Consider the following 20,147-nt stretch of genomic DNA (forward strand, 5'->3'; position numbering starts at 1 on the left):
CACCTACTCCATGCACCATGACTACGCCTTCCCCTTGCCTGCCTTGCTCCACAGCGCAAAGACAACGTGTGAAGCTGTCACGTCCACGTGTGGGAGCAGACGCTGTGGACACTCGCACCAAGTGCAGACCTCCCCCTCTTGCTAATGGGTTCCTGTTTCTTTGGACTGGGAAATGTGCAATTTGGTCAAGCAAATGAGAAGAGTGAGGCAGGGTGTCCAGGGTGTGGGCATTTGATTAGGACACAGCCCCGCGCTTGACATCGAGGTGCCCCCAAGAGGTGAAACCAAATAACCGAGCCTCGTCCATTATGAGCACCTAGGAATCAGCGCTAATATCATCACACCACGTATCCGCAGGACAATCGGTAGCAAAAGGGAAACAGCCCTAGAGGAGATGGGGGATGTGCGGCGGTGATTTACAAACCAGCCTTTAAAACCATGGCACCTTCTTTTCCATCCGGTGCCACTCCAGGATCAATGCCAGGAAACCACATGGCACACCCAGCAAAAGAGCAGTAACTTGCAATAGGTCACACACTGAATCCTGATGGTCAAATGCATGGATTACAATTCACCAGCCTTCAGCTTCTAGTTTGGGGGGGGGAGCACATTATTCAGGCCTTTGCTTCTGGGCAGAGATTTTCACCATACGTGGCACACCACAGATAAGGTTATCTTAAAAGAACTAGTGTATTATTCAGGCAGGGCCCATACAACTGCATCCTACGGCAGAGATCCCATCGGGGCCATTTCGGTAGAATACCAGTATTTCTTTAGAAGGCTGACACGTTTCCCTGCAAAGGCCCTGCCTGGTCCTAGCCTCCTTTGGCAGACTAAGAATTCTGTGGCAGCCCGTGGAAGGTCAGCGTCCTTTTAGAAATCACTGTGCTCATGGAAACTCAATCATAGAAACACAATGCATCATTCCAGAGTGACACCCCCGGATTTTAAGCTTTGGGTAAAATCACGAAAAGTTCCTAAAGCCCAGATCCTCAAAGGCATTTGGGTGCCTAAATCCCATTGGTTTCTATGGCATTAGGCACCTACCTACCTTTGTGAATCTGGGATCAAATGATTTAGAAGCCTAAGTCCCATTGACCTCCATTCAGGCTCCTAAGTGCCTTGGTTTTGAAAATGGGAATTAGGTGCCTAAGTCACTGAGGTGTGTTGAAAATATTACCCTGTAAGTGTTTGGGACTTTCACACTCAGCTAATAGACACTTGCTGCATAATAGTGAGTCTGGATCTGGTTTGGGGCAGCCTATCCTCGATGGAAGAGCCATATGCACTGTTGGGATCTGGATGACAAGCACTCCTAGTGCCTGATGACTTCGCTCAGGGATCACTTTCGGCTCAGGCCAACGGCTGACTTGAACGATACTTTTATGGCTTCAACTCTCATATGGGCTTCTCCTTCCCACCCCCACCCTGCCCCACAGCTGCCATCCCCATTCTGACACACACACTCCACTCTGGTCCCAGGCAACAGCGTAGAATTTAGTGCCTGTCCTGACTTAATGCACCTCTGAACAATGCGAGCTGTTTTTAATGATCTACGAGCACCAATTCCTGCTCGTAACCAGGTAGCTGGTCCTGAAGGGGGTTCATGAGTTGGAAACTGCCAATTACTGCTCCATAAAATACAACGTTCCCCACTTGGATGTGCCAGGAAAACATTAGCCACCTCACAGCCATGTGCCAGTAGCACAAGTCAGCTTAAGCCGCAAGATACAAAAGTAGCAGAGACAAAAGATTGCATTTGTAGAGGTGGCATGGTCCCTGTGCCCAGGAAATCAAAAGACAGCAAGCAGGCCATTATGACAACTTAGCAATCGATGCTAATATAACCATACCATGTACCCACGGGACAACCGGTAGCAAAAAGGGCAAATAGTGTCCATCCTGCAGAAACAAATGGCTGAAAGCAACCAGCTTTATGCACTCTTTGGTTCACTTAACTCTCCTCAAACCTGCTTCAGCCGGCAAGGAGAGAAGCCGACGGGGAGGGTGCCGATGCAAGTCACAGCTCAGCACAGCCCCCAGCAAGAAATGATTAGCACTCACCTCTGAGACAGCAGCCAAACCAGATGTTTAAGAAAATATAGGTGCTGTTTGGAAACCCTCTTTCCCCTCTCTCACCCACACCAGCATCCCCCATCCAAGCCTGGCCCCTCTGCGATCAGAACCGTCACCACTTTCCCTTCCGCAGGAATTCACGCTTTCTTTCAAGCGACGTGCATGTGTCTGTGTTTAGAGTGGCTGCTTTCCATTTGTGAAACACCACAGGCAAGTGTCAGTCACTGTCAGGGGTGTAATCATATAATCTTAAGCCATTTGCTTCTCTCACTCTCCCCGGACTCAGGCGCTCGTTTCACACCTCAGCCAGTCAAGGGAACGGACCCAGCGCTGGGACCGTAGCCAAGTCTGGGAGATTCATTTTACCTCTCACGCCAACACAGCGGCAGGAAAGGACCTGCACAGCACAGCAAACTAGCAACCGTGCCAAGGATTTCAGAGCCAGAATCGCAGGCCGACAACACAAGATCCATCCTGAATGACAAGGCCGCAAACCGCGGGTCCATCAAAGCCACAAAGCCCAGGCAGAGGCTGCTGTCCCAACTGTTGCACTCAGACCTCTCTCCACCTCAGCACCCTTGCCTTTTGCACTAGCATCCGTCCAGCCCAAGACATCAGCCTGCCACCGCAGCCCGCCAGCCACGGATAATGCTGTCTGCTAGGTGTGTCAGCAGGGGCCTGTCCAAATCACAGCTCTGACAGCAAGCCGCCCTTGGGAACTGCTAACCTACTAGGGACGATCAACCAGTATGAAAGGCCTCTGGCAAACAAACTTCAACTCAACAGGCTGCCTGCCTCTTTTCCAGTACCACGCGAGAGAAGCCTGAACCGAGCAGAGATGGCTCTCTCTCGACTCACCCTGATTCCATTGGCCTGATCGCATCGCCTTAAGCACCTGCTGGATTCTCCACCCCCACGCCCGGCCACACACCCAGAGAAGAGACAGGAAGCAGAAGGTCTGTCCATACTCACAGTTTTGAAGTCCTTCTGGCTGCACTCCTGACCTTTGAACTTGCAGTACAGCAGCATATCCTTCAGGTCGTGCCCCACGCGTCCCAAGAACTCCTGCATGTTGAAAATTTTCGGTTTGTATTGCTTAAAGTTGGCCTTTTCCTGGAGAGCGGCCAGGACAGCCGGGTCAGCCAGGTGGGGCTCCGGAATCTGCAGGTTCACGTCCAGCAAAGCCAGGAGCTCCCCAGCGTGGTACAGGTCATTGGTGGTGAGTCTGGAGAAGCGGAACTCGTTGAGGTTACAGATGGTGACCGCGGGGAAAACCAGGCTGTTGGCCACCACTTCATCCACTTTAGTGACATGCTGGTAGGAGAAGTAGAAAGCCACCCGATCTGAGCTCTCCACCAGGAGGAGACCCAGCGAGCCCACAAAGGCCACGGTCCACAGCAACCGCCGTATCGTCACCGGCCCATAGACAAAAATGTAGCGGATCCCATGGAGGGAGGAAGTGTTGGCAAACATCTGGATGCTGGAGGGCTCCAGGCTTCCCATGCTGCCCTCGCTGGTGGTGTCCTTAAGATCCATTGGGGTAGTTTGTTAAAATCCTGGCACTATTTTTCAGGTCAGTGCCTCTCTAGACAGGCAGAACTTGTCTCCCCACCACCACCTGCCAATGGGCTGCACCCCTTATCTCTAGGGAGCAGGAAGGGAGAGAGGAAGAGAGGATCAGGCCAGCCGCTGGGAGTTTCTCCTAGGAGCTCAGCGCTAGCCTAGCAGGGGTAAATATTTATATAAAATCCATTCAAACTCTGGCTCTTGATTTCCTCGGTGCGATAAGGAGGGCTGGTTTTATTGAGGGAGACACCAAGGTGATGTGGAAGAGATGTGGGTGGGAAGCGAGAGCTTAGCCAATGGAAATAAAGTCCTCCCCCTACACACACACACTGAACAGCGATGAGATTAGGAGAAAGCAGAAAACCAGGCGAGGCAGCTCGCAGCCGGCTGACTAGCGCCCGATGCACAAGGCTGCCCACTTTGCCGAGCTGATGTACTGCGGAGCAGCGATGCTTTCCGACTGCTTGATTTTTCTGCTCCGATGTTGCTAGAGGCTGGATTCGAGCATCCTCCCAGCCCTGTTTTGGGCAGGGCTCCAGATGCTGCCAGTCTGAGTCCTCGGAGGAAGCTGGACTGCTGATTCAGAGGGAGAGAGGAGACAGAGGAATGCCAGAGGGAGAGCGGGGAGAGAAGGAAAAGAGAAACAGAGGGAAAGAGATGCAGGGCCCCACACAAGCACAGACACAGAGCAGCAGGCAGCTGCCTTCTCTTCCTTCAAACAGCAGCTCAGAGGCGAAAGCTAAGGAGGGGCAGGACTTGGTGGGTAGCTGCTGCAGAATGGGAGACCCGCCGGCTCTAGAGAACTGCAGGGTGCAGCTCGGGGTGGGGGGACGTTTCTTCTTGTCCTTTCTCATTTCTTCCCCTCTTGCTTCCTTTGAGAGCCTGCCTGCTTCGGGACCCCTTGGCACTGCAGATGATCGACAGGCAAGAGAGTCACTCATTGATCCACCGCCTCTGGGACTTGTCTCCTCCAGGGAGGCCCAGGGAGAGGGGACTGCTTCTTAGGAACCTCAGCTTGTTGCTGGGGTGAGGGTGATGTTAATGAGTCATTAATCAATCAAGCCTCTTCCAGAGTGCAAGGAGGAAGCCAGCAGGCTGCCTCTCTATCCCCAAACTGAGGTTTGCTCAGGGCTCACTCAGCCACATGTGGAATTTCCAGCCGTTTTGCTTGCCTTTGAATGTACATGTGAAAGGCATCGGTGATGTGTTTGTGTTTAAAAGGGTTTCCCAGGGAGGTCACAGCGGGGAGGAGGGGGTTGAGGCCCCACCTGACTGAACGTAGGCTGCGGTATCCGGCAGGAATAACTCCCAACGCTGCCGCGTCCTGTCTACAAGCTGTGGCCCATGGGGCCTCGGCTGCACCTTTTCAGGACATTGTTGTTCTGTGTTGGCCCCTTGGATCTCAGTGGGGTCCTGGGCTGCAACTGAGGTCCCTGCGCACTGCAGTAACGATCATGATCATTCACAATAGCCGCACTGGGCCAGACCCGGCACAAAGAAGCAGGCACCATCTCCATTCGTTTTGTTTTTTAAAGATCTCCCACAATGGGGCCCTGCCCCATGACTGAGACTAGCTGCTACCACAATACAAATAAATAATAATAATGATAAAGGAGAGTTTCTCGCCCTGGAATAAATCCTGCCTGCCTGCTGGTGACAGAGAAAAAATATCTCGATTCACTGGATTTGCTCCAGGCCTAAAGCGTGTGTGTGAATTTCAGAGGGGTGAAATCCTGGGCCACACTGAAGTTAATGGAGAAACTCCCCTCGGCTTCAGTGGGGCCAGGATCTCACCCCAAAAGGAAAGTTATTGCAAAGAAAGCTGATTTAGCTCGCCTCAAACCATTTGATCAGCTCAGTTATCCTTTCACTCCCAGGAGCTGAGTGGTGGGCCACCCCCCCAGCGGTTCCCAGGGCACCCACCTCCGTAACCTCCCCACGGAGCAGCCCCAACAACCAGCTCTCCACTGAACACTATGGGGCCAACAAGGTCTCCTGCTCCAGTGCACAATGGAGCCTGTGCAGTTCAGTATGTCGAGCTGGACAACACCAGAAGTCGATGCAAAGGAAGGGACATTTTGCTGCAGGGATTGGGTGTCAAAATGGGCAGGGAAAGGGGGAGAAAGAGGCTGGGCAGGGGGGAGACGGAGGCAACCTCCACCCAATGACAATCACCCCAAACCAATCTCCAGCATGCTGTTAAATCATCTTGCAATTCAGACACCTCCTGCCAGCTTCCAAAACCCTGCTGCACCCTTCCATCCTACACAGGACGACTCTGGCCAGCACACCGGAGGCTGCACTTCCTGAGCTAACTGCATGAGCTGCGACAGCTTGAGTTAAAGCTAGCTGGCCGTGTCTGTAACAGAGACCTGTCTTCTCCGGAGCGGGCCCCCTCAGCAGTGTGTTACGCCAGCACCTTCCTGCAGGTTACTCACGGCCACGCTTCTGAACCTGGACTCCCCCATGCCAGACAACCCCTCCTGAAGCTGATTCCCCCAGGGGCTGAATCCCTCCCCACCCAGGGACAGCATTAACCATGGGAACTCTGATATCGCCCTGGGTGCCCTGAAAAAGCCATAACACTTTGCATGGCTTGAACCCCTCCAATCCAAGGATCTCAGAGCACTTTACAAGTGTCACTCAGACTCAGGACTAGGGTGATCAGATGAGATGAAGAAAATGTCGGGACAAAGATCTGTCGGGATGTGGGACAACCACCCAAATATCGAGACGGTCCTGATTTTATCAGGACATCTGGTCACCCTACTCAGGACAAGGCAGCAGGGGGAGTGCTGTAGGTTTTAGTATCTCCACCTTGCAGACAGAAAGCTGAGGCCTGAGGGCCCAGGTCCTCAAAGGATTTAGGCACCCAACTCCAATTGACATCAGTGGGAGCCAGGTGCCTAAATACCTTTGCAGCTCTGGGACTAGGAGTTTAAGTGACTGGCCCGAGGTCACATGCAGAATCAGCGACAGAGCCGGCAAGAGAACCCAGGCGTCCTGATGCGTAGTCCTGTGCTTCAGCCACAAGATCATGCTCCCTCCCGGAGGCGGGAATAGAACCCAGGAGTCCTGACGCCTAGTCCCTTGCACAAACCACGCTCGCTGATGAGAGTAGTTCACAGAGGCGAAGGGAACCGGAAAGCTTTGCACTGGGAAGTAGGGGGTGGTGACCCAAACGCAGGTGGCCTGAGGAACGCTCCTGCCAAGCGTGCTTGTTCTATGCTTCCATATATCTTCAGCACTCGTGGCCCTTGTGCCAGGACATGCCACGTGAAGCCCAAGAGAAATGCACCTTGCACTTGCTTTTCTGGATCTCACACCAGCCCACAGGGCCATGCATCATGCTGTTCCGTGTCCCCTAGACATCTTCCTGGTGATGCCCACTGCCGCTGCCAGGACAGCACACACCAGCCAGGAGAGCAGAAGGTACCTGACTGTCTCAAGTGCGCCATCGTCCCCCAAACACACACCATACAGCCCCTGGCAACCATGAGATCCCTCCCACCCTGCAGGCTGGGAGCCGTGATAGACACATTACAGCAGCTCACAGCTAGTCACGCTGCCTTGCAAGGATCTATCTAGGCTGCCCACATGGCCCCCGGCTACCCCTCTGCAATGTAACAGAGTCACTCTCCGACCACCCTGGGAGGCAGGCCACTGCTATTATCCCCCATTTTATAGCTGTGCAGCCGGGGCACAAAGAGACTCAGTGACACGACCAAGCTCAACACAAGAATCCTGCAGGAGGGACTTAAACACGGACCTCCCAGAATTCCACGCTCAAGCCCTCACCACTGCACAACCCTCGCTCTGGAGTCTCCAGGATGATAATCAGTGCTACCCACTGACTGCACCAACATCCCCACAGGGCCCCAAGTAAACTGACTTCTCTGACACAGACCCTTCTTCCATCCCACAGCAAACCCAATCCCCCATAGCCACTTAACAGTATCTGGAGAGAGAACACATAAAGAGACGATTGATAACATCACTGATAACAAACAGGTGTTCTATCAGCACTTTCCCCGGCCAATCTTTGTAGTCTGTTTCGTTTAGCCAGTTGTCATTGAGAGTGGAGTGTCTGATTCAGGGCTGTAGTAGGCTCTCTCGCACCATCGCTCTGCTCTTCCATTATTTAATATGCCTCGCACATCTCCTCCCGCTCACGTGACTCTAACCTCCTCTTGTACACATGCGTGGTGCACTCGCACGGTGGCGGGAGGACACCTGCTGTATTTTCAACCGTTTTGATCTGTTAGCGTTTAAACTGTGGCAGGGGAAACACTGCGGCATCTTTAGCTGGACACAGAAACTTTTGACATTAGCTATCCCAGCGTAGTGTGATGTTAATGCCAATCTCTAGACCCCTGGGGGGAAAAAAACCCCGCAGATTCAATTATTTTGCTAGCAACTGCCAAATCCAGAAAGAAACCAGCCAGGCTGGTCAAATCGGCCAGATGGTAACCCTACCATCAGAGCACAAACCCAGCCCTCTTTGGAGGCAGCCTGCCTTATCAGCTGACCCAAACTTTCTGTGGCAGCCCCATAGACTGTGTATTATAGGCAGTAGGGGTGAAAACCCAAGACTTAAGCGCTGCCTAGGCCCTGCACTCTGGCTCTGGGCAAGGGGGAATTTCATCCTAAATTAAGTGTCACCTATAAGGTGCTCCTCTGTGGCTCCCCTGCCCGCTTGGGGCACCAACACTCTCCCTTGTAACGATGGCCCAGGCTGTAGCAAACGCTCCAGGACGATACACTCAGCCCATCGCCAGCTCTGTCTCAGAGGCAACCGGCCGCTGCTTTAGCATCTCTCTGCTGTGGCTTGATCTCCTCCCGCAGCAGCCTGGCTGGCGCAGTCCCAGCTGATGGACAGAGGAGGGTGGCCATGAGGATGGAGCTGCAGATCAGACTCCTGCTGTTGATTTGCGAGTGGGATTTGAAAAGCATGGGGCAGAGTCACCCTCTTTGTTTCCAAATCTTTCCATGGGTGCGGCCAGACGACCTCCTGGATCCGCCCCCTTTTTCTCCCCACCCATTGTACTCCTGGGGTTTAGCTTTGCAGACAGGAAATCTGGGGAAGGAGCCTCTCAGAAGCCTATGTCTTGTTATATAGAAACAGTTGGGAACTAATAGAGTGTCTCTTTCAAGCACTGAACACCACACTAACTTCCTCCCTGCCTCAGTCTCCCCAGTGTTAGTGCAAGGGCTTTCTCCTCTGCAGCTTCTGCTGGTCGGAATCATTTCTCTTCCCCACTGACGCTCCATGGACTTTCTGATCTCACTTGCAAATCTCTCTCTTCCTCCACTGCCTGCGATAGTGACCTGATGAGCTAATGTTTTCTTTTATTCCCCACGAGCTGCCTTTCCCATCCTGTATTCTATAATTCACACCGTTCGCCATCTGCTGCCTTTTATTACTTAACTATGTACTGTGTTTGGGGACAGTTTGCATGAAGAATGCCAGGCAGCCCCATGCTGGGTATGTTTGCTGGGCCATTCTCAGCTGCTCATAAGGTCGGCCTGCTAGAGAGGAGGGCAGTTTGTGGGGATTCGCTCAACAGACATAGGACTAGAGAGAGACAATTGCCAAGTATGCGCGTGCGTGCTTGCACGTTTGCACAATCGGGCACCGGTGTTCTCTACTGGATGGAATGGGAACTGCTGACCTGCTGTAGCTCCCCGGGGAGGGTAGGTGTTTGAGGCTCTTCTGTTGCCGTGAGGTTGGATGTGGTGTGCGGCGTATTGACGACAGCTGCGACAGCAGCAAGGATGGGGGAGTGGTCAGGGTACTAGCCTGGGACTTGGCAGACCCAGGTGCAATTCCCTGCTTCCCCAGACAATTCCTCTGTCACCTTGGTCAAGACCCTTAGCTTCTGCGGCTGTGAAATGGGTTGAACATCACTAAAGGGTCTGACATGTTCTGACACTATATATCAGCGGGGGCCAGATAAGCTCCAGTCCTCTCTCTCAGTGGCCATGTACTTATTACACCACCTTCCCAAGATGCAACTTTTGTGCATGGGAGGGGACAGCGGGACGGTAAAGGCCAAAGGCCAGCTGACTCAGCCATCTGCCCCGCATGTGAGCTCAGCTAGGCAGGTCCCCTGTATTCCTTGAGCATCTCTCAACTCTTCTCAATGAACTGGGGGACCAGTAGGCATGTCGGTAGGTGCCTTCTTGTCTAGGCAGCTCTCTCTGTAGTCCTGTGGGGAACCAGAGACCAGAGAAGAAGCATGCCTCGGAAAGTCTGCTTGTCTTCCTCCCACTCAAATGAAAGGCTGGGGAGCAACAGGGCAGGGAGCTGATCAAGGGAATATTAAAGAACAGATTTGTAGGAAGAGATTGTTTTCTCTCTGGTGTTTCTGCATTGAAAAGACCTCTCCTGCCCTCTAGTGTCTCAAACCCACCCCTGCTGTTCTTGGAAGGAAAGTGTTTATAAAAAGCAGGAAGAAAAACATCTCAATGGTTTGATTGTTTTTCCCGGACTTTCTCTGTGCTCCTTGGCTTCCAAACAACTGGGAAAATTCTGAGCCATTAGTGTGAGCCAGTCACTTTGAAACACGTTGCGAATGAAAGACTCGAATCTGGCTGGGAACAGAATCATCTAATCTGACCTCCTACAAACCCAGGCCCGAGAACCTCACCTAGAGATTCCTGCATTGACTCCATAACTTGGGCTTGAACCAAAGCAGGTCATTTAGAAAGACAGCCGTACTGGATTTAAAGACTCATAGACTTTAAGGTCAGAAGGGACCATCTAATCTGACCTCCTGCACAATGCAGGCCACGGAATCTCACCCCTCCGTTTCTATAACAAACCCCCAACCTACGTCTGAGTTATTGAAGTCCTCAAATTGTGATTTGAAGACCTCAAGCTGCAGAGAATCCTCCAGCAAGTGACCCGTGCCCCATGCTGCAGAGGAAGGCAAAAAACCTCCAGGGCCTCTGCCAGTCTGCCCTGGAGGAAAATTCCTTCCCGATCCCAAGGGCGGAGAACTTACTACACGCTTTGGTAAATTATTTCACTGCTAAAAATGTATACTTTATTTCCCGGGTGTGTTTGTCAAGCTTCAGGTTCCGACCACAGATCTTGTTCTGCCTTTGTTTGCTAGATTGAAGCTCCCCCTGACCCCAATTTCAGATGTCTTCACCCCAGGTAGGTGCTTGCGGACTGTAATGAAGTCACTACTGAACCATCGTTTTGACAGGGACTATTGACTATGCTTCTTGAGTCTCTCACTGTACGGCAGGTTTTCAAGATCATGCTCTTCTCTGAAACCTCTCTAATTTTAGAACATCCTTTTCAAAGTGAGGACACAGAACTGGACACTAATCCAATAATAGTCTCACCTCCCTCTCCTCCTCAGCATTACTTCTCTGTAAGCCGTTTTTGCCACACATCACACTGGGAGCACAAGTCCAGGTGATTATCTACAATGATCCCTGTTGAAAGGCCTTTCCAGAGTCACTGCATTCCAAGACACAGTCCCTGCTCCTGTAAATGTGACCTGCACCCACTGTTCCTAGATGCATGACCTTACCTTGCAGCTGGCTGGTTTAAACACATGTTCTTTAGTGGTACCCAATTTACCAAGCGATCCAGACCCTCTGTATCAGAGACCTGCCCTCAGCATTATTTATCATCCCATCAATTTGTATTTAGCCCATAAGCTCTTCTGGGCAGGGGCCATCTGTCACTATGTGTCTGTACAGCCCCTGACACAACAGGGTCTTAGTTGTGGGCCCTACGTGTTACTAGTAATACAGACAATAAATCATATATTGTTACAAGGACATCACAGGTGTCCTTTTTGCTGGCATTTCTGCCAAGTCCCAGGACTGAGTGGCTCATGGCAAGGATCTCTCCTATTCCTAGCACGGTGTCCCCCGACCCAGAGCAAAGTTAATAAATATGGTGAACCCCAGATGAATAATGGCATTCCAGAGCACCAAAGGAACACTGCTGCTGTCGTCCAGAAGTGAGTCCCCTAACGGCTTAGGGTAATATGCCAGGAAGAACCAACTCCAGACAAGGTTACCTCAATTATTTGCTCAGGTCTAATTTAGGCTTCTAACTCCCACTGAAATCAAAGGGAGTTAGGTACCTAAACACATTTGGAGATCTAGGTATCAGTCTCTCTACTACCAGTTAGCACCACATGTGGTGCCCGTTCTGGAGTCGTTCACCCTCGTCTGCTCAGAGCTGGACTGAGGGTCCTGCAAACTCATGTCACCTGTGGACACCCAACAGCCTTCAGGCATCATTGCCACTCAACCCGGTGCCCTAGGAATGACAGAATTTTTATAAATCAGTGTCATTCCCGTTCTTGCATTTTAAGAGCCTATGTATGTGTGAGGAAAAGACTTAATCAGTTCTAATGCCAGTAGATCCACAAGGCCAGTTCATTCCAGCCAAACGTAGCGAATGATGCAAGGGTGGACGATTCCATTTCTCACATTACGCTGTATTGATTAGCTTGTCGCAGCTGCACTTGGCTACCGTCGTTTATTTCAATCAGCAGGGAGTCATTTCAATGCACTTCTGGGAAAGGCGGCTAACGAGACAAGGCTTTATTTAAATAAGCCCCGCAATCCCCAGCCCCTGAGCTGTTCAGGGTTGTATTTTATGGGGACAGTTTTATGAGAAGATGCCATCATGTGACATGATTAGCTCTGCCTTTGAGCAACCAGGGTGGTGAAAAACAGGCAGAGCCCATTGCAGGCCTGCCGAGTTTAGTGTCTAGTGATTAGACAAGAGGTCTGGACATAAGAAGTCCTGGGATCTGTTTCTGCCTCTAGCTCTGAATATTGGGAGTGGGGATTCATTTAGGCCCAGCTCCTTAAAGACATGGAGGTGCCTAGCTCCCACTGATTTCAATCAGAATTAGACTCTTCAGTCCCTTGGAGGATCTGTGCCTTACACACTCTGCACTGCAGTTTCCCCAGTCTATCGAAAGAGGCTAATAACCCCTTTCTGTAAAGGGGGACTGCAAGGGTTAATTAATGCTGGTTGAAGGGGTGTGAAGAGCTGCCCCTCTGGAGCAGAGAGGCACTGCCTAGGCGGATGGAACCGAGCATCTCGCTAATTCCTTTCTCCATAGGATTTTCGCTTTGAGTTTTTAATGTATTCAGTGCTGCTGGAAAGTGCCAGGTTCACAGGCCGGGAGATTGATTGGGTAGCATGTCACACCCCAGCAGCCTAGAACGGGTTGAAGGATCCCTACCTGTCCCATGACTGGGATACGTAGATGAGGAAGAGGACGCTGATTCCGGAGGACAAGGCAGCGTCCTCTTCTCCCAGCTTCTGGAGGCAGGGAAAAGCTTCCGGGGACTGTCAACCCTTGGCTGGGGGAGACAGAGCGAAGATTGCATCCTTGCTTCATGCAGAAGTGAAGGAGTCACTGCACAAGGGGCCAGGTGGGGAAAGATCGGGGTCTGGGGGGGGGTCATTTCTAGGCCACTGCAGGCTCTGAGTAGGGAGTTGGAGCCTCATTTCAAAGACTCTTTTCCTGAATTAAACTTTAAAATCAACCCCTCCAAAGTCCTGCACTTACTGCAGAGTGTGTGTAAAAAGCATCCAGGGTCCTGCCAGAGCCCATCATTGTAGTGTCAGATCTCCTCCTGGACAACAAGACCCATCTCGCACTGGTTGCTTCCCTGCCTGGAGGGGAGATTGCTTGATTAGCTTATGGTGGGAGGAGGAGGGGGTTGTTTGTCGTGCATGTGGATGAGGGCTGTGCATAGGTGTGTGCAGGCGGATGTGCTTTGTGTGGGAGTGCAAAGCCAATGGCAGCTGGCACTCTCCCATATATATCTGAATTTTTTTCATTCCAGCAATGGACAGTATTAACAACACAGGTGCTTCCAGCTACCTTGACAGTGCCCTTTGAATAGCAGCACTTCCATTCATTGACATTGATTCCTGGGCCAGGTTTCCTCTTTCTATTCTGGAGACAAGGCAGGGGAGGGGCTATCTTTGATTGGACCGACTTCTGTTGGTGGACGGGACAAGCTTTCGAGCGCCACAGAGCTCTTCTTCGGGTCTGGGGAAGGAGATGAGGGTGGAACACATAGGGAGTTAACACGTGGTGCAAGAGGCCAGAATTAACACTTACACGGTCATAGGATAAAAGAGGGATAGTGGGTTACAGATGGTTGCAAAGAGCTATCAAATCTAGAGTCTTGGGTGGGCAGGGGGCATATGGCTGATGTTCCACATGCAATGGCACTGCCAGGGAGGGCTGAAAGACCTTCACACAGACAGGCACATGAAAGCTGGGCCATTTCACCTCCATCCTTTCCCACTAAAAACCCAAACTGATTATTCAGTATGAAAAATGTCCTGGGTATTTCAGCATGACTATGGCAAAGGACACAATGCAAGCCGGGATTCCCAGGAGGAGCGATATCAGCATGTTCACTGTCAAAGCAAAGTAACGCACACACACCCCAGTTCAGAAAGAGCAAGGACAGCACTGGGAAAATTCGCTGGGTTTGCGGGAAATCTGGGCGGGAAACTGGGAAGGGCACAAAAAAAAATCAAACCATTTCCACCCTGGGTTTTAGAGGACAACAAAAGAAATATGCCCCCAATGATCTAAACCTAGCAAACATTCCAGCTCTGAGCACAGGGGCAGCGACAGGTAGCATCCTGGACACTTCCCATGGTCCATCAGTCCCCAGACACGAGACTGCATTGTTCTTGGTACGTCGCTGGCCTTGCTCCTCAGGGCACCTCGCTCAATCCCATCTCTTGGGGGGTGCTCTCAGCCTTGGATTGCAGGTTGCGCTCAGCCTTTGGTCCCTCCTGCAGCATGGTCAGCCACTGGCGGAAACCGCTGCCTGTCGGGAACAGCAGCAGCTCGTTGAGAATGGCCGCAGCCAGACCCCCGCCAAGTGGGCCCAGCCAGAAGACCTGCACAGAGAGCAGGAGCACAGATGTTAATGAGTGTGGGCAACTCTGGGCCTGCCGGGGCTGGGTCGCTTTCAGGGGAACCGGAACAGGGGGAATAGGGCTTTGCCCTCCCACTTTTTACTAGCCATAAGGGCAAGCAATGGGGGAGGAGAGGGGTGAGCAGAGGGCGGGGTCTTGGGGGGGAAGAGGCACTGTGGAGGTAGGGTCTTAGAGAGAAGGGGCGGTACAGAGGCAGGGCCTCTGGGAGAAGGGGCAGTGTGGCACAAGGAGGCGGGATCACAGTTTGGGCACCTGTGGCCCCCTAACTTTTCATGCATTTTCACTGCTCCTGGATGCTTGCCTGGAGCAAACTGTCCAGGTTGCTAAAGCAATCATCTTTTCTGGGAGCAAACTAATGTAGGATATTCTCAAATACATTGATAGTTCAAACTCATTCACAATATAATCTTAGTGGGTGACTCATGGTCTGCAGCACAGCTGGGTGGATAACAGACTGGTTGATTTGCTGGCAATTCTGAAAAACTGGGGAAAAAACAACCCAATCCCTTGTTTCAGGTTGAACAGAAAACAAATCTTTTTCAGAAGTTTTGTCAAATAAAGAAGTGTAAAAAAAAAAATCATTTGGGGTCAAAGTGAAATGTTCTGTTTGACCCAGAGTCTAACATTTCGGTTTGACTGCAAACATTTTTAAACGTTGTTGATTATTTCGTTTGAATAAAATGAAATGAAATTTTGAAAGAAAAATCTTTTTGAACTGAAAAATCGAAATGTTTCATTTCAAAAGTGTCAAAATGAAATATTTCAGTTTTTCAGAATTTTCTTTTTTGTGGTTGTTTCAATTAAAACAATTCCGTGAAACTCACACAAATTTGCTAACAGTTTCAGTGTCACAGAATCAGTTTTCTCACCAAACAAATGTTTCATATGAAAAATGTCACCCCCCTCTCAAAGGTGCTGGAATTAGGCGGGCTGCACCCCCTGACTTGAAGCAGTTTCCATTGTATGCAGGGTTTAGAATTTGGTTCATTGACCCTCAGCACCTTCATTATAAAAAATTGTTCCAGCCTCTCTGCCATCTCTAGACCACGGCCAGGCACTGTGAAGATTGGGACTCAGAAATCTGAGCAGTGTTGTCTCGTTTGGATTGACCCCACCCATCTATATTAGAGGCAGAGATTCTAGCAGTGCCTATAGTTAAGGTTGGCTGACACTTTCCATTATAACACCCTTTAGTGGTTACAGTTGCTTATGTCTTTGCCAAACATTAATCGCTCATGCTGACATTCCCCATATAGTATGACTGAATTTGGGGGGGTAAGTTTCAGCAAAAATGGCTCAGACCTTTCTAAGAACAAAATTCAGGGAAAATACATTGCTTGGCCCATGTTAAAACAATTCCCAGTGCCGTCTCATTGAGAAGCTCCAGCGCCTCCATGCTTTGGAGCAGGGGCTTGAAATGGGCATCGTTTAATGTCCTTTTAACATAGGTTGATGTGTGTAGTTGCCGTCACAGCCGCCATTGATGGAGAACCCAGGATCATCAACACTGAAAACAGGAGGCAAGATCCCCAGCTAGTGTAGATCAGCCCAGCTCCGTTAAAACAAATGCAGAGGTTGCACCGGCTGAGGCTAGAGCCCACAGGCATCTACCACTTCAGCAGAGGGAATTGCTCTCTCTCTCACATTAAGTTAAATTGCTCTGTTTCTCTCGTTGTAATTGCTTGGGCCAACTCCTAGTGGGAAGTATAATCACACCCACAGGTCACTTTCTGAGGGGTTCCCCAGCTCTGGAAGTTCCTTCACCTAGCCCCGATTCAAACATAGAACATCCCAGGGCCTTGAAGTCAATAACAACACTCCTCTTGAGTCTGGTGGGGTCAGGGTCTGAGATTCTCTGAGAAAAGGCAATGAGATTCGCAACAATTGGGTGTTTTGCCTTTTTTAAAAAAAAAAATCCCTCCAATTCCATTACAAGTTAAGTCTTTTTATGAAGACATGAACAACAGGGGAAGCCTGCACAGGATTGCGCTCTTCATGTATCCCGATTGAGAGCTTTAATAACCCACTGCGCGGAAAGCACTTTTCTGTCGCCCTCATGAAGCAAAGAAGGAAATTGGCATCATCAGTCTCAGACAGAGGAAGAAACGGCAGAATTGCCAGCAGTGGTACTAAAAATGCCATGCTTTGCCCAAAGCAGCAGCAAAGTTAACACAATCCTCACTGAAAGTGTCTGGCATTTCATCTCCCAGGGAGCTGGGGCCTGATTAGGTGCTCCCCTATACCACTGTAAGTCAGGCACGACCCATTGGACTAAGTGGAGTGACACCGGTATGGAACCGGCGGGAGGTCGGAATCAGGCTCTGTTCTGAAGGCCAGCTGTGGTTATTCTCTCCAGTGGACCTGATTCTGCCTCTTTTACGGGGGATAATGCATGAAAAGGAGAGGGCCCAGCTTGACCCTCAGATCCCAGGAGGCTAGAAATTACCTATTGCTTTACTTGGAACCTGGGCACACTTGATCTGAGTAATCAATAAACCCAGAGACCCCTTTGTGCAGTCGCTTGCTGGAAAAGAGTCGAACTTAAAGCACTGCACAGTCTAAACCCGGCGTGGAAATTGTTCCCTTACCCAGTGATTAGCAAATTCAAAAGTAATCAAAGCGGGGCCCAGTGACCGGGCAGGATTCATGCTGCATCCGGTGTAACCGATCTGGAGAGAAAGAGTGACAGAGACACAAGATGAATACAGAGGCTGCAGAACTTGTCAAAGTTGGGGAGGGGAGCACCAGGATCCCAAGTGGCAGGATAATTTCTGCAGATGCAGGAGCCCAACACCTTCAGCTGCAATAAGACCCCCACAGCAGGCCTGCTCCTGCTGACTCGGGAGTGGACTGCAGGGCTGTAAATTGCGGTCTAGACATTCGGGGCCCAACGTCTCCACGGCAGTTTTACAGCCCTGCAGCACGAGCTCCGCGAGTCCAAATCCAAAGACTCCCAACTGAGTTCTGCCCAAGGGCGGCCTGCAGGACCAGGCTTCCTGAAAGGGACGAGCTGCTGCTAGCTTGATATGACTGAAGTACTCACGGCAACCAGGTGCCCCAGCATGACAGAGAGCCCGATGACCAGGTGCCCGCCCTTGGAAGGGTCTCTCTTGCTCCCGGACGTGGCGAGGATGCAGAGGACCAGCTGGAAGGAGACGATCACCTCTATGCCGAGGGCTTGCAGGAGCGTGACCCCCGGAGCCAGCTGTGCTTTCAGAACCAGAGACACAACAACAGTGTTACAAGATGGAGAGGTTCTGCTGGGCCAGGCCTCGGCTTCTGCTTGGCTATGGGGAATGGCAGGGACCAGTGCAGATAATGACTCGAGAGCGCTCCCAGCCCAGGTTCAGGGGTGTTCACAGCATAAGAGGACAGGGCAGGCTACCACAGCCCAGGCAGCTGCTGGCCAGAGGATTTTCTATTAAGGCCAAAGCCCTTCATGCCCTGGCAGCAATGGTGCCTTACTGTCACTCTTTTCTTCCACTGTCATTTACAAACAGGGGCGAGGGCACTGGACTGGCATGTAGAGTTCAGTTCCCCGCATGGCCACTGCCTGCTGCGCTGCCCTTCATTGAGTCACTTCCCTGCTCTGTGCCTCAGTTTCCCCATCTGTACAATGGGGATAATGATACAGACCTCCTTGTAAAGGGCTTTAAGCTATATTAATGGAAAGTCCTAGGTATGAGTATTATCATCACCAGAGACGTTCGGCAACCTTCACCTACGTGTGAACACACACACACACACACACACACAACCATAAACCAGCTTACAAGTGTGCGATCACATACATGCAACAACACCTCTCCTCCATATACTGCAGTTCCACACTCACTGGCCCCATGCTGTGAGAGACAGGCACACACCACCACCCCCAAATTCACACCCACACACCAGCCCTTTGCCCAGAGCTGTATGGGCACACCCGACCAGCATCTTCCCTTGCACCTGTACAGATGATCACAAACACACTGCATCCTCTTTCTCTTCCCTTTTTCTAATTCTTATTCATGTTTATCACATCAGTGCCTAAGGACATGAGAACAGCCAGATTGGGTCAGACCAAAGATCCATCCAGCCCAGTATCCTGTCTTCTGACAGTGGCCAATGCCAGGTGCCCCAGAGGGAATGAACAGAACAGGGAATCATCAAGTGATCCATCCCCTGTCACCCATTCCCAGCTTCCGGCAAACAGAGGCTAGGAACACCATTCCTGCCCACCCTGGCTAATAACCTCCATGAATTTTTCTAACTTTTTTTGTTTGTTTGTTTGTTTTTAACCCTGTTATAGTCTTGGCCTTCACAATATCCTCTGGCAAAGAGTTCCATAGGTTGACTGTGTTGTGTGAAGAAATCCTTCCCTTTGTTTTAAACCTAATGCTTATTAATTTCATTTGGTGACTCCCAGTCCTTGTATGAGAAATAACACTTCCTTATTTACTCTCTCCACATCAGTCATGATTTTATAGATCTGTCATACCCCCGCTTAGTCATCTTTTGTCCCAGTCTTATTAATCTCTCCTCATACAGAAGCCGTTCCATACCCCTAATCATATTTGTTGTCCTTTTCTGAACCTTTCCCAATCCCAACATATCTTTTTTGAGATGGGGTGACCACATCTGCATGCAGTATTCTAGGTGTGGGCGTACCATGGATTTATATAGAGGTAATAGGATATTTTCTGTCTTGTTATCTATCCCTTTCTTAATGATTCCCAACATTCTGTTCATTGTTTTGACTGCCGCTGCACATTGACTCTTTCCTGAGCAATAACAGCTAATTTAGACCCCTTCATTTTATATGTACAGTTGGGATTATGTTTTCCCAACGTGCATTACTTTGTGTTTACCAACACTGAATTTCATCTGCCATTTTGTTGCTCAGTCACCCAGTTTTGTGAGGTCCCTTTGTAACTCTTCTCATGGGCTGTGGATTTAACTATCTTGAACAGTCTTGTATCATCTGCAAATTTTGCCACCTCACTGTTTACCCCTTTTTCAGATCATTTATGAATATGTGGAATAGGACTGGGCCCAGTCCCTGGGGGACACCACTATTTACCTCTCTCCAGTCTGAAAACTGACCATTTATTCCTACACTTTGTTTCCCATCTTTTAACCAGTTACTCACCCAAAAGAGAACCTTCCTTCTTATCTCATGGCAGCTTATTTTGCTTAAGAGCCTTTGGTGAGGAAACTTGTCAAAGGCTTTCTAAAAATCTAAGTACACTATAGCCACTGGATCCCCTTTGTCCACATGATTGTTGACCCCCTCAAAGAATTCTAGTAGATTGGTGAGGCATGATTTCCCTTTACAAAAACCACATTGATGCTTCCCCAACAAATTATGTTCATCTATATGTCTGATAATTCTGTTCTTAACTATAGTTTCAACCCATTTGGCAAGTACTGAAGTCAGGCTTACTGGACAGCAATTGCCAAGATCACCTCTGGAGCCATTTTTAAGATTTGGCATCACATTAGCTAATCTCCAGTTATTTGGTACAGAAGCGAATTTAAATGACAGGTTATAGATTATAGATTA

General features: G+C 50.3%; 2 protein-coding genes across 4 annotated transcripts in view; both read right to left on the bottom strand.

The window, feature by feature from the left end:
- ASIC2 (acid sensing ion channel subunit 2) overlaps positions 1-3,852 on the bottom strand; it is a 1,140,308-nt gene extending 1,136,456 nt beyond the window's left edge. The window contains exon 1 of one of the 3 annotated variants that reach the window (XM_050934951.1): positions 3,049-3,851. In XM_050934951.1, the coding sequence (XP_050790908.1) occupies positions 3,049-3,612 (564 nt within the window). In that variant the 5' untranslated portion in view covers positions 3,613-3,851. Of the gene's footprint in view, positions 1-3,048 lie in introns of all 3 variants that reach the window. The other 2 variants (XM_050934950.1, XM_050934952.1) reach the window with 2 other exon arrangements.
- Positions 3,853-14,153: 10,301 nt separating this feature from the next.
- LOC127040777 (aquaporin FA-CHIP-like) overlaps positions 14,154-20,147 on the bottom strand; it is a 129,114-nt gene continuing 123,120 nt past the window's right edge. The window contains exons 3-5 of the mRNA XM_050935361.1: positions 17,646-17,812; positions 17,191-17,271; positions 14,154-14,563 (exon numbers count right to left, since the gene is read on the bottom strand). Of these exons, the coding sequence (XP_050791318.1) occupies positions 14,375-14,563; positions 17,191-17,271; positions 17,646-17,812 (437 nt within the window). The 3' untranslated portion in view covers positions 14,154-14,374. The remainder of the gene's footprint in view (positions 14,564-17,190; positions 17,272-17,645; positions 17,813-20,147) is intronic.

Source organism: Gopherus flavomarginatus, chromosome 25, assembly GCF_025201925.1.
Source record: "Gopherus flavomarginatus isolate rGopFla2 chromosome 25, rGopFla2.mat.asm, whole genome shotgun sequence".
Lineage (NCBI taxonomy): Eukaryota > Metazoa > Chordata > Testudines > Testudinidae > Gopherus > Gopherus flavomarginatus.